Raw genomic sequence first — 14,320 nt, 5'->3', positions numbered from 1 at the left:
CCTCTCTATCTCGGCTCATTAATAACTTAAGAGAAGATCCTAACTCCTCAAAATACTACGCTTGGAAAGATGTGGTTCTTCACTACAAGGGTTGAGTAATGTTATCCCCAACCTCCACCCTCAAAACCCACATCTTGGAAGAGTTGCATTCCTGTCCGATTGGCATTCAGGGTTTCAGAAGACTTATGCACGAGCACGTTGCTCTTTCTTTTGGATCGGCATGAAGAATGAAATTCTTACTTTTGTAGCTAAATGCAACGCGTGCCATCACAACAAAGGAGAAACGATCAAGCTACCGGGAACCTTACAACCATTACCATTCCCTACTTCCATATGGATGGATGTTTCCATGGATTTCATTACAAGTCTCCTAAAGTCAGACAACAAATTAGGCATCATGGTGGTTATTGACAAGATTTCCAAATATGCTCATTTTTGCGCTCTACCACACCCATTTACCCCAACATTGGTGGCTCAAGTTTTCATGGACCAAATCTTCAAACTGCATGGCATGCTAACTTCCATTGTGTCTGATCGAGACCCCACTTTCACCAGAAAATTTTGGCAGGAACTTTTCAAGCTCTAGGGCACGCAACTCCAACTAAGTACATCTTATCATCCCTAAAAAAATGGTCAAACAGAAGCAATCAACAAATGTTTGGAGACCTATCTGTGGTGCTTCACTTTAGATAAGAAACATCAATGGGTACAGTGGATTCCTTTAGCTGAATGGTGGTATAATACTAACTATCATGAAGCCACCAAGATGACGCCATATGAGGCAGTGTATGGAAAAATCCCACCTTCACCAGCTTCTTATATCCCTGGATGTTCCAAAGTATAGGCAGTTGATCAGCTCCTACAGAACCATGTCACCATGATCGCTCATCTCAAATATAATCTACATCAAGATCAGAACAAAATGAAGTAACAGGTCAACCAACATCATTCCGAGTGGTCATTTCAAGTAGGTGACCAAGTGTTCATGCAACTCCAACTGTATAAGCAGACCTCTCTCAAAGAAAAGGGCTGCCAGAAACTAGCACCAAAATTCTATGGGCCTTATTAGTGACTTTAGCATATAGGAGTAATCTCTTACAAATTGGCCTTGCTAACTACTTCAAAAATCCACCCAGTCTTCCATGTATCGTGCTTCAAGAAAGTTGTGGGGAACAATTGCAAGGTTCACACAAGTCTGCCAAAATTGGATGAGGAAGGCTCACTTTGGCTCTGACTAGAACATGTCATCAATACTCGTGAAATACATCTCCACAGTCGCACGATCAAGGAAGTCCTCATCAAGTGGAAAGACACCTCTCCAAAAGATGTGACATGGGAACCAGTCGCCATTCTTCAGCAGTTTCCGCAGCTTCAACCTTGAGGGAAAAAATGTTTTTGATGGGGGAGGGGATATTAGGGTCCAACTCTAACCCCTTATTAGAAAAATAGAAGAGAGAGCAGAGTGTGATTTTGCACAACAAAAATCTCACACTGTATATTATTCATTTCAACAATTACATATATATAGGAAATTACACACTGACTTTGACACTTTTAGATAATGATTCCAACTCATTACATATGAATTAACAACTTCTAGAATGACACCTAGGGACTCGCAATGACAACTACACATGACATGGAAGCATTACTTCCAACAACCTCCCTTAATGCTTACATAAAAAACATATATTACAATAACAAATAAATTTGTCTCACTAGTCTTCATCAGCACCCACATCCACTCTGGAATCTCGCAAACACCAGTCTTTCACCACCACTTCTTCGAGTTGTTACTTGATCTCCATTTAAAACGTAATCGCCTTTGACCATCATTGATGAACTTTGCAAGATCAACAATATTGACACCTTGGCTCGTCGAGACTTCCACGATAAGAGTTGTCAAGTAGTGAACCATCTTATGGACCAACCACCATCTGTCAGATATTTTTTCTTTCAGCTATCCATCAGTTGATAGGAGGGAGGTTTGGATACTGAATGTCCTAAAGAGTTGATCAAACAACTTGATCTTACACAAGAATTGATGTTTCGGACACTGGGGCTTCCAGTTTAAGAACCACCAACCCTTTTTATAACCAAAATTACTAACATACAAGAATTGATGTTTCAAACGCCGGGGCTTCTAGTTTAAGAACCACCAACTCTTTTTATAACCAATAAAAACATAAATAGCAACACCATCTTTCAAACTTTTTTTTAAATAGCTACATACAACATCTTAAAAACATATTTTGGACTAGAAATCACCAAAAATTGAAGATTTTGCATCAGCTCCGTGAAATTGGAAGAATTCTGCCCTACATTCCATCAGAATCACAAAACTAATAAAGATGTTCATATGTGTGTTTGATGACAGCATGACTCTCCGTGATGAATGGTGAAATACCATTTTTTTTAAATTGACGAATGCAAAATATACCAGCAACTGATGCACCTTTGCTTGTGTAGCGAAAATTCAATCTCGCGACCTTTGATTGAGGCATGGCCAACAACATTGCTTTTAATCGTAATCTAGGGCCTTGCACAAATTCATTACAAGAGGATAATCCACTGACTGAGAACTTCACGTTGCAGGTTTTAGAATTCATTTTATACTATAGTGCCCTCGAGTTTATTTTCTTTGATACCAGAATTGGATCTCACTTCTGCGATGAATCCAAACAGAGAACTGAGGACACTTCCGCTCAATGCACTGATCCCAAGCTTTGCATTACCCTCTGCAACCAGCGAAATGAGATCTGATGGATTATAACGTCGACAAGCTCGTTGACAGAAGAACTTGACAGTACTAGGCACGATCTTGCCTTTGACAATGAAATCTAACCATCCCGGCAAGCATAGTGCCAAGGATGCAATATCAGATTGCGTTCCTCTGTGCATATCGATGGGTTCTTTGATTTGTGGTCATAGCTTCTTTTTTTTTTTAATTTCAGCAGAGCGGTTGAATGTATATGGCTTTCTCTTGTAATACCTACCCTCTGACATCAACGGCTCAACGTTTGTCGCTTCTCCTTTCAAACCTTCTCACAACAGCACAATTCCCTTGAAAATCTTATTACAACACCACTTAATAATAAAACAGATCTATACATCTACACACAGGAACATGAAAGTCATACGCTAAACTAAACTAAACTCAGAAGTCTATGTACATAGAATCAATTCTCAAGGCTCCCTTACATCTTCCTGGCGCTCCCCTAAGGGAGTCAAGCTAGTGCCCGCTCTGATACCATATTAGAAAAATAGAAGAGAGAGAAGAGAGTGATTTTGCACAACACAAATCTCACATTGTATACTATTCATTTCAACAATTACATATATAGGAAATTAGACACTGACTTTGACACTTTTAAATAATGATTCCAATTCATTACATAAGAATCAACAACTTCTAGAATGATACCTAGGGACTCACAATGACAATTACACATGGCATGGAAGCATTACTTCCAAAACCCCTTATTTATGTAATAAGCCCAAGGGGCCTAGTCAAAGTCATAGTGAGTTAGTTGAGTCAATAAAGCCCGTAAGCGGTTATCCGCATTAATAATAATTGTAAGTGGCTGAACCACATTATAGAAAAGGGACAACAATTAGTTATAAACGGGCCATAGTTAATAAATAAAGCGGTTAACCTGTGTTATGCAAGGGATCATTGGTAGTTAGGGTTTTGGATGTCATTAAGCTATAAATAGTGTTAGATAGTAAGGGAAAAATCATCGAGTCTTAATGTAATTGAGTTGTGCTTTGTTGGAGGATGCTCCCTTGAAGAGGCAAGTGAACATTGTATTCTTCTGAATAATAAAATATCTTTGCGACTTGTCACATTTCATGTGATATTTCTGTGTTTCGGGCTATATTGTTTCATATTCCTGGTATTTTGGTTTTCTCGTAGATCAAGTGCATAACATGATGCCATTTGATGTTTCATTGAATGTGGGTACCATGGAGATTAATCACTGTCAAAAATATCCCTATAAAACTAATTAAGTGAAAAAAAGCAACACGAAACAATTCAAGAAGATCCTCTCAAAGATGTTAGGAAAAAAGTCTAGAAAGAAATCACTTGTGAATTTGTTGTTATTATGACTAATGGGAGTTTACGGGCAAGAGAGGCAACAACTCTTACTACATGGTGTGTTATGGAAAGACATGGTAGGTTAATTGTTATGACAAGCTAGAACTGATAACCCGAAGTCAAGTGAGCCCCACATTGCATGTTGGTACAATTCCCTACATTGTTACAAGAATGGGGATGTACACAATTATTTGTTTTACTAATGCATATTATGAATTTTTAACTAAAAGGTGAAATTAGAAGCCTCTCAGGTAACACTAGTGAAACTTAAACTGTCTAATAAGATTGTCAAAGTCATTGCTTTTAGTGTGCATTTTTCTTTTATTATTTAAACCTGATGCAGGAGCATCCAGCTCCGAGGAGATAGAAGGCGGTTGACTGTCTCGTAGAGAGAACAAGAACAAGCCAAAGACTACATGCATAGCTGGACAGGTTATTAGACTTGTCATTGTTTTCAATTTTCTTTATTATTTGTTTCATTTTCCCAGAATGTCGTTAGAGACCATAGAATTACAATTGTGAGTTGTTTTAGTTTAGGAGATAAACAACAGTTAATTAACATTTTTGTAAAAAGAAACTGGTTGGCAGTTGTACAAGTTTTTGTTGGACAGTTCAACCGAAAATGGAAGCAGTTATGCTTATTAGGTGTTAAAAACAGAGAAAAAAAGATAGTGGAGGGAGAACCTCCGGCACAAGAAACGCACAGTAAAATAAATCCTCTGTAATACAAACAATCAAATATTTGCTTTGCCAACAAATGATCCACTGTTTATTATTCTATACGCATTCATATTTCTTTCTGTATGTTTTAAAACGCATTTGAAACGACAAGCTACCAAGCTGTAACAGGACACGAGAAGACCAAAAGGTGTTACTACAGATAGTCATTCCCAGCAAACAAAAGTGAAGAACCATTCAACTGTCGCCGACAACAACCAGGTACCGAGAATATAATAATTGTTTCATTTCATTTATAAGTTAATGTAAATACAGAACACAGTGGAGAAAAATAGTTTAATGTGATTCACCACATAATCACCGTCTGTTCAAACAAAGCACACTACAACATTTTTCTGAGCGGATAGCACCCGCCGAAGAACAAGCTCTTTCAAACGTAGCCATTTAAATTAATACAACAGAGCAGGGCTATACGAGCCACAGAACGCAGAAGGAAGCACAGTCAACTACGACTCAAATGTTGCAACCATAACAGAACAAGAACCAAGACATCCGAACCCTCCATAACCTAACAACTAAACTATGGTCGGAAAGACCCTACCCGTTTTATGAGACTGGTTGGGTTCGAACTGATGACCGAAGATTGAGAGTGAGCAAACCCTCGGCGGCCAGCCACCTTAGCAACCTGCAAGTGAAAGTGGACGAGGGTTAGTGCAGAGCACGGGAAACGAAAGACGAGTTATCACAACGGATGAAAGAAACCATGAAACCCCACAGTACTTACCAGTAGTTGACAAGGCGACTCAGCAGAACCGAACCCAATAAACCAAGCCTGAGACAAGGAGCGGAACCGTAAGAAACTGTAACAGAAGTGGAGGCAGAGTAAAACATAGAACCGTTGCTTACCTTTGGAGGCGAGGATGAACGCACCGAACCGGAAGCGCCGAAGTTGAGGATACCCTGTCACAGTTACAAGCAACTAATTATCAGAGCCGAGAAACAACCCATGTGACAGAAATTGCCCACAAGAACAACCAACCTACCATCGCACAGAGCAGGGAACCAACAGGGTTATTGCGTGCATAGGAAGTTCATGCACAGAGCAGAGAAAGCCCGAAGGCACCGGCAAACCACAACGGAGCAGAGCTCAGAGACGAGCACAGTAAACCACTAGTAACCCACAACGGAGCAGCGTTCAGAAAACGAGCACAGTGAACCTCCAGCAGAACCACAACGGAGCAGAGCTGAGAGCCGAACACAGTGAACCACCAACAAACCACAGCGGAGCAGAGCTCAGAGTCGAGCACGGAGAAGTAACAAAGTGACACAAAAACGAGGAATAGGGTTTAACAAAAGGCGGGAGCGGCTAGACTGAAAAAACTGACAGGTGGCGACCCTCAACTGGAGAGGAGGGACAACAATCAAAACCCACAGATTGCAAATGAGTCAAAACATACGGAGGATTGATATCATTGCACATAGACACGACAGCTAACCTAACCCAGGGTTAATCACCGAAGGGTCGAGAGGGCCTGTAATTATTGACGTGATTCCAGCTACACACGTTAAAGTTCCACACGTTTGTAAACGTTGGGGGCTGGGCCATCAAAAGTGGTATCAGAGCAGGTTGTCGAGTAGGAGCAAATGGAGGTTGGCAGAAGAGGAAGAGGAAGAGTGGTCCGGAGGATAGCAGAAGAGGGACTCCGTGAGGAGATTCGCGTTTTGCGTGAAAGATTGGCAGTAGTAGAAGCTGGGGGAAGGAGAGACCCAGCAGATGATAGTGATGAAGATGTGGCAGAACCAGAAGACGAGTTTGAAGGGGTGACACCGGAATTCCGGTTATTAAAGTCAGTTTTGCTGTCCAGTCATAAGCCGAAGCATGAGCTACCCACTTATGACGGAAGTTTGTCTGCAGATGTGTTACTGGATTGGTTGAGTGAAGTAAATAAATATTTTGAGTTTGAGGAAACCAGTGAGGACAAACAAGTGAAGTTCGCCGCCACAAAGCTGAAAGGACATGCGTCCTTGTGGTGGGACAGCATTCAGGCGGAAAGGAAAAGGCTACACAAACAGCCTATAAAGAAGTGGGCCAGAATGGAGGCAAAACTGAAGGAAAAGTTTCTGCCGAAAGACTATCAGATCATGTTGTATAGACAGGTGCAGAACTTGAAACAAAGAGGGATGACTGTTAAGGAATTTACAGAAGAATTCTATAAGTTGAATCTGCGAGCAGGGTATGTGGAAGATACCCCAGAAAAGACAGCCAGATTTGTGAATGGGTTGAGGGGGGAAATACTGGATGAAATCGGTATCCTCTCGCCCAGAACTTTGGATGAAGCTTACCAGTTTGCACTAAAGGCGGAGGAGAAAATTAACAGAAAACAAAATGCCAGGAGAGGAGGCGGAACTGGCAGAGGGAAAGGTAAGGTTTTTGGCAGAGGTAGAGGTACAGGTTCAAGTGAGGAAGGCAACAGTTCTAAGTCTGCTGGCACAACAGAGAAGGACAATAGCACTAGAGGAGGACGACCAGCTCAGCGAGGGCGAGGAAATGGTCGGGGCAGGGGAACTGTCCAGTGCTATCGTTGCCACAAGTTGGGACACAAGTTGAATGACTGTCCTGAAGGTGAACCGGTAGGTGGAAGAGGAGCTTATGTTGCTCAGACAGAGGATGCTGAGGCAGCACCTCAGGAAGTGGAGAACGCACCAGAGACGGGTGAAGCTTTGGTGTTGAATAAGGTGCTGTTAAAACCAGCAAAAGAAATTGCAGAACCAGACCAGCGAAAGGCTTTGTTCTGAACTGTTTGCAAGTCACAGGGTAAGTGCTGCAAGCTGATCATCGACAGTGGAAGTACCGACAATTTAGTGGCTGTAGAGATGGTGGAGAAACTGGGATTGAAAAAGTTGAAGCACCCCACTCCCTACAAAGTGTCATGGCTGCAGAAAGGACATCAACTGTTAGTTGATGAACAGTGTGAGGTGGAGTTTCAGATAGGCAGGTATAAGGATAAAATTATCTGCGATGTTATGCCAATGGATGTCTGTCATATACTGCTAGGACGACCCTGGCAGTTTGACAGAAGCGCAGTTCATGACGGAAAAACAAATTGTTATAAGTTCGTCAAAGATGGGGTCAAGCACACGCTTGTACCCATCAAAGAGGAAAGTGCAGCTGAAACCAGTGGGGTGAAAGCATTGTTGATGGGGGGAAAAGAATTTATAAAACAGATTGAGGACAGTGATGTAAATTTCGCTGTCATAAGAAGACCAAAGGCAGTGATATTGCATACACAGATTTCAGATTTGCCCGAGGAAATCCAAAAGATGTTGCAGGAATTTGGAGACATCGTGGTGGATGACCTTCCGGATGAACTACCACCCAGGAGAGGTATTAGTCACTGTATTGACTTTATACCAGGGGCAAGTCTACCAAATAAAGCAGCTTATCGTATGAGCCCTAAGGACCATGAAGAAATCAGGAAACAGGTCCAGGAGTTGTTAGACAAAGGATTGATTAGAGAGAGCATGAGCCCCTGTGCAGTACCAACCGTTTTGGCTCCAAAGAAAGGAGGAGAATGGCGAATGTGCACGGATTCCAGAGCCATTAATAAAATTACTGTTAGGTACAGGTTTCCCTTACCGAGAATGGACGATATGATGGACTGTTTGAGTGGGGCGGCTTATTTCTCGAAGATTGACTTGAAGAGTGGATATCACCAGATCCGAATTCGGGAAGGCGATGAGTGGAAGACTGCTTTCAAGACGAATGAAGGCTTATATGAGTGGCTGGTGATGCCATTTGGGTTGAGCAATGCTCCCAGTACGTTCATGCGCCTGATGAATGAGGTGCTGAAGGAATTCATTGGGAAGTTCGTAATAGTTTACCTGGATGACATTCTGATTTTTAGTAAGACTAAGGAAGAACATTTCAGGCATGTTCAAAGTGTGTTGAGGAAGCTGCAGCAAAACAAGCTGCTGATCAACCTGAAAAAGTGTACTTTTTTCCAGCGGGAGTTAGTATACCTGGGTTTCGTAATTGCAGAAAATGAACTGAAGATGGACCCAGAAAAGGTGGCAGCTATAGTTAGCTGGCCTTCTCCAAGAAGTTTATTTGAAGTTCGAAGTTTCCACGGACTAGAAAGTTTTTACAGGAAGTTCATCAAGAATTTCAGTGAGATCTGCGCACCTATGCTGGATACGATCAAGAAGGCAAATCAGCCTTTTCACTGGACCGAAGCAGCGGAAAGTGGTTTTCAGATTTTGAAAAGGAAGATTACCGAAAGGCCGATATTGAGGCTACCTGACTTCAACAAACTCTTTCAAGTTCGTTGTGATGCCAGTGGTACAGCCATTGGGGCAGTACTTAGTCAGGAGGACAGACCAGTCGCATATTTCAGTGAAAAGCTGAACGAGAGTAGACAGAAATACTCAACCTATGACAAAGAGTTCTACGCAATTATACAAGCGTTAAAGCATTGGAGGCATTATCTGTTAGGTAATGAGTTTGTTTTATTTACGGATAACTCTGCGTTACAGTACATTATGCAGCAACATAAATTGAACCATAAGCATGCAGCATGGGTTGAGTACCTGCAGAATTTCACATTTGTACTAAAACATATTAGTGGGCAAGCGAACAAGGTGGCAGATGCGCTGAGTAGGAGGACCCTACTCTTACAGGAAAGTACGATGCAGGTTTTGGGCTTTGAGCACCTGAGGGAACTGTATCAAACAGATGCAGATTTTAAGGAGGCCTATGAGGCTTGCCAAAACCCTCTGTTGAGAAACAGTAGCCTGTGGTTGGACTACAATTTACAGGAAGGGTTGCTGTTTAAAGGAGGACAGTTATGTATTCCCAACTGCTCTATGCGAGAGAACATTATTCAGGAAAAACACAGTGGGGGTCTGGCTGGACACTTTGGTATAGACAAGACAATTGCACAAGTACGGCATTTCTATTTTTGGCCAAAATTGCAACGGGATGTACAAAGGTACGTGAGTAGGTGCAAGGTTTGTCAACTGGCAAAGGGTCACAGTCAAAATACAGGTCTTTATTTACCATTACCCATTCCGAGCCGACCATGGGACTCCGTCAGCTTGGATTTTGTTCTGGGCTTGCCTAAGACACAACGGGGTTTCGATTCAGTAATGGTTGTGGTAGATCGATTTTCAAAGATGGCGCACTTTGTACCTTGCAAGAAGACCAGTGATGCTACTTATGTAGCCCATTTGTTTTTCACTGAGATCGTTCGACTGCATGGACTTCCAAGGTCCATCATCTCCGACAGGGACGTAAAGTTCACCGGTCATTTTTGGCGAACCCTGTGGAAAAAGTTGAACACCCAATTACAGTTCAGCTCCGCTTATCACCCGCAGACTGATGGCCAAACTGAAGTGGTAAACAGGAGTTTGGGAAATTTGCTCCGGAGTTTAATAGGCGAGAATTCACGGACGTGGGACCGTGTACTAGCGCAGGCGGAATTCGCATATAACGATTCACCTAATCGCAGCACCGGTTATAGTCCTTTCCAGATTTTGTACGGCATGCATCCACGCGGAGTGCATGAATTACGAGATTTGGGGAAGCTCGAAAAACGAAGTGCTGATGGGGAAGATTTCGCCCAAGCAATGAGCAACTTACATGAGCAGGTAAAGCTGAAATTACAGGACAGCAGTCAAAAGTATAAACAGCGAGCTGATTCAAAGCGTCGGGAAGTTCAGTTCAACGTTGGAGATGAAGTCCTTACGTAAAGCGGTTTCCAAAACGGGAGTACAACAAGTTAAAATTTAAAAAGATCGGTCCCTGCAAAAGCATACACAAATTTTCTGCAAATGCCTATGAGCTACAGTTGCCACCAGGGATCGGTATTTCTCCCATTTTTAACGTGGAAGATCTGTTCCCTTATGTCGCTGATCTGGAAGACAATACAGCAGCAAAGCCACCACGGGACACCAGTTGTGAGGAAAGTTCATGGATGAGACAGATGCCAACGACACAACCCCTTGAGATCGACAGGATTATTGACACACAGGTAGCTAGGCGCACGCGCAGGAAAGAATATCTGCGATACTTGATCAAGTGGAAGGACCGTCCGATAGAGGACAGTTCGTGGCTCAACGCAACGCAGATACAGAAAGCAGGCTATTCTGTCGACGACCTCATGGAACGGAGCCATGACTTTTTGCCACCCCGGGAGCCTGATGCAGGAGCATCCAGCTCCGAGGAGACAGAAGGCGGTTGACTGTCTCGTAGAGAGAACAAGAACAAGCCAAAGACTACATGCATAGCTGGACAGGTTATTAGACTTGTCATTGTTTTCGATTTTCTTTATTATTTGTTTCATTTTCCCAGAAGGTCGTTAGAGACCATAGAATTACAATTGTGAGTTGTTTTAGTTTAGGAGATAATCAACAGTTAATTAACATTTTTGTAAAAAGAAACTGGTTGGCAGTTGTACAAGTTCTGGTTGGACAGTTCAACCGAAAATGGAAGCAGTTATGCTTTCCAGGTGTTAAAAACAGAGAAAAAAAGATAGTGGAGAGAGAACCTCCGGCACAAGAAACGCACAATAAAATACATCCTCTGTAATACAAACAATCAAATATTTGCTTTGCCAACAAATGATCCACTGTTTATTATTCTATACGCATTCATATTTCTTTATGTATGTTTTAAAACGTATTTGAAACGACAAGCTACCAAGCTGTAACAGGACACGAGAAGACCAAAAGGTGTTACTATAGATAGTCATTCCCAGCAAACAAAAGTGAAGAACCATTCTACTGTCGCCGACAACAACCAGGTACCGAGAATATAATAATTGTTTCATTTCATTTATAAGTTAATATAAATACAGAACACAGTGGGGAAAAATAGTTTAATGTGATTCACCACATAATCACCGTCTGTTCAAACAAAGCACACTACAACATTTTTCTGAGCGGATAGCACCCGCCGAAGAACAAGCTCTTTCAGACGTAGCCATTTTAAATTAATACAACAGAGCAGGGCTATACAAGCCACAGAAACGCAGAAGGAAGCACATTAAACTAAGACTCAAAAGTTGCAACCATAATAGAACCAGAACCAAGACTTCCGAACCCTCCATAACCTAACAACTGAACTATGGTCGGAAAGACCCTACTCGTTTTATGAGATTGGTTGGGTTCGAGCTGATGACCAAAGATTGGGAGTGAGCAAACCCTCAGCGGCCAGCCACCTTAGCAACCTGCAAGTGAAAGTGGACGAGGGTTAGTGCAGAGCACGGGAAACGAAAGACAAGTTATCGCAATGGAAGAATGAAACCATGAAACCCCACAGTACTTACCAGTAGTTGACAAGGCGACCCAGCGGAACCAAACCCAACAAGCCAAGCCTGAGACAAGGAGCGGAACCGTAAGAAACTGTGACAGAAGTGGAGGCAGAGTAAAACATAGAATCGTGGCTTACCTTTGGAGGCGAGGACGAACGCACCGAACCGGAAGCGCCGAAGTTGAGGATACCCTGTCACAGTTACAAGCAACTAATTATCAGAGCCGAGAAACAACCCATGTGACAGAAATCGCCCACAAAAACAACCAACCTACCATCGCACAGAGCAGGGAACCAGCAGGGTTATCGCGTGCATAGGAAGTTCATGCACAGAGCAGAGAAAGCCCGAAGGCACCGGCAAACCACAACGGAGCAGAGCTCAGAGACGAGCACAGTAAACCACCAGTAACCCACAACGGAGCGACGTTCAGAAAACGAGCACAGTGAACCTCCAGCAGAACCACAACGGAGCAGAGCTGAGAGCCGAACATGGTGAACCACCAACAAACCACAGCGGAGCAGAGCTTGGAGTCGAGCACGAAGAAGTAACAAAGTGACACAAAAACGAGGAATAGGGTTTAACAAAAGGCGGGAGCGGCTAGACTGGAAAAACCGACAGGTGGCGACCCTCAACCGGAGAGGAGGGACAGCAATCAAAACCCACAGATTGCAAACGAGTCAAAACATACGGAGGATTGATATCATTGCACATAGACACGACAGCTAACCTAACCCAGGGTTAATCACCGAAGGGTCGAGAGGGCCTGTAATTATTGACGTGATTCCAGCTACACACGTTAAAGTTCCACACGTTTGTAAACGTTGGGGGCTGGGCCATCAAAACAATTTTCTTTTATTTTCTTTACAATGTCTTGATTATTTAATCAAAATGGAGAGTCATAATGCATGTGTCTATGTTGGAATTTACTTACAAAAATATAATAATCGTATAGAAGACATATGGAATATCAAATGGTTTAAAAATAGATGCATAATTCGAAATAATGAGCATAGATGAATTTGGTTAAGGATTATCCTTTTTCCATTGAGTTGGAAATTTGAGAACTCTCTCTTGAAAAGCTCTAGTATACGTTCTACAACAAAAGGGGATCTTTGGAGTCTCTACAATGTTGGGTGGAATTTTTTTTTGATATTGTATTTCCCTTTCACATTTTATGTTTAGTTCTCTAAATCACATCATTGTAGTTTGTCTTTTTAAAGTTATTTGGGACCTTGAGTTAACCACTTAGCCTTTGTATGAGATCCTTTTATTCTATATTTCTACCATATTCTTCGTTAATTGGTATCTTTGACACTCAATACACTCAATGAGAGTTTTTATTGGAATCCCTACAATACTTGTTTATGATTTGTACAACATTAATAATAAGTTTTTCAATTTGTAGACATTTAAATTGTTATTAAAATCTTGTGAAATAGAAATTTTAATCTTTTAGTAAGTTTTGTTGGATTTCAAATTTAAAATTAAATATAAAATGGTGTAGTAAAAAGATTATAATTTCCTAATCTTATATAAATTAAATGTTGAATAAAATAGTTATAATTAGTTTATTGATTGTAATTAGTTTAATCATATAAATTAAATGATTAGTAAATGTTTGTTGGTTAGTAAATGTTTATTAGGTGACAGATATTAAAATACTTGTATTATAATACATTTCATATGGTGAAGGTGCAATATCATTAAATGAGGTGCATCAATAATAAGTATTTTATGAATGTGTTATACACAAAACTTTTTTGAATATAATATAAAACAGTGACAAATCACCACATGACTATTATTAAATAATAATTTTATAATCAAATATTTATTAATAAAAATTTAATTTATTCTCCAAACATCACTTTCTAAAAACAAATTCTTAAACATAACATTATTGACCAGTAATATAAAAACTCAGGTCAAAAGAAGGGGTTAAAGACAAAATTTTCAACCTAATATTATTTTAAAAAACCTAACATTTATTGACAAGTAGCATAAGAACTCTAAGTCAAAAGAAATTGTTGAAGTTAAATGACGAACGCAAATTCCAACCCAAGACTTCACTTTTAGTGAGAGGCCAGCGATTCTCACGGGAGAATCGCTGGCCTTTGACTTTGATTTTTCATACAAAATTATTGACTTTGATTTGGGATTGGTTCCGCGTTTACGAAATTATACATTTGAACATTTAGATAAGATTGTCTCATAGGACGACTCAAACCAAAGC

At 41.1% G+C, this 14,320-nt stretch overlaps 1 protein-coding gene across 1 annotated transcript; it reads left to right on the top strand.

Annotated features, from left to right (window-relative positions):
- Positions 1 to 7,807: 7,807 nt before the first annotated feature.
- Positions 7,808 to 8,823, top strand: LOC149160375 (uncharacterized). The gene is made up of 2 exons (XM_089434603.1): positions 7,808 to 8,260; positions 8,707 to 8,823. The coding sequence occupies exons 1-2, from the start codon at positions 7,808 to 7,810 to the stop codon at positions 8,821 to 8,823; spliced, it is 570 nt and encodes a 189-aa protein (XP_089290729.1).
- Positions 8,824 to 14,320: the final 5,497 nt, after the last annotated feature.

Source organism: Pinus tabuliformis, chromosome 5_2, assembly GCF_031772625.1.
Source record: "Pinus tabuliformis cultivar Carrire ecotype Pingquan chromosome 5_2, CPIR1, whole genome shotgun sequence".
NCBI lineage: Eukaryota > Viridiplantae > Streptophyta > Pinopsida > Pinales > Pinaceae > Pinus > Pinus tabuliformis.
Note: the sequence above shows the minus strand (reverse complement) of the source record. Positions and strands in the feature narration are given on the sequence as shown.

Coding starts and splice junctions, on each gene's coding strand:
- LOC149160375 (XM_089434603.1), top strand. CDS start 7,808: ATGGATGTCTGTCATATACTGCTAGGACGACCCTGGCAGTTTGACAGA. Junction 8,261..8,706: donor ATGAAGAAATCAGGAAACAG/GTCCAGGAGTTG, acceptor AGAACATTTCAG/GCATGTTCAAAGTGTGTTGA.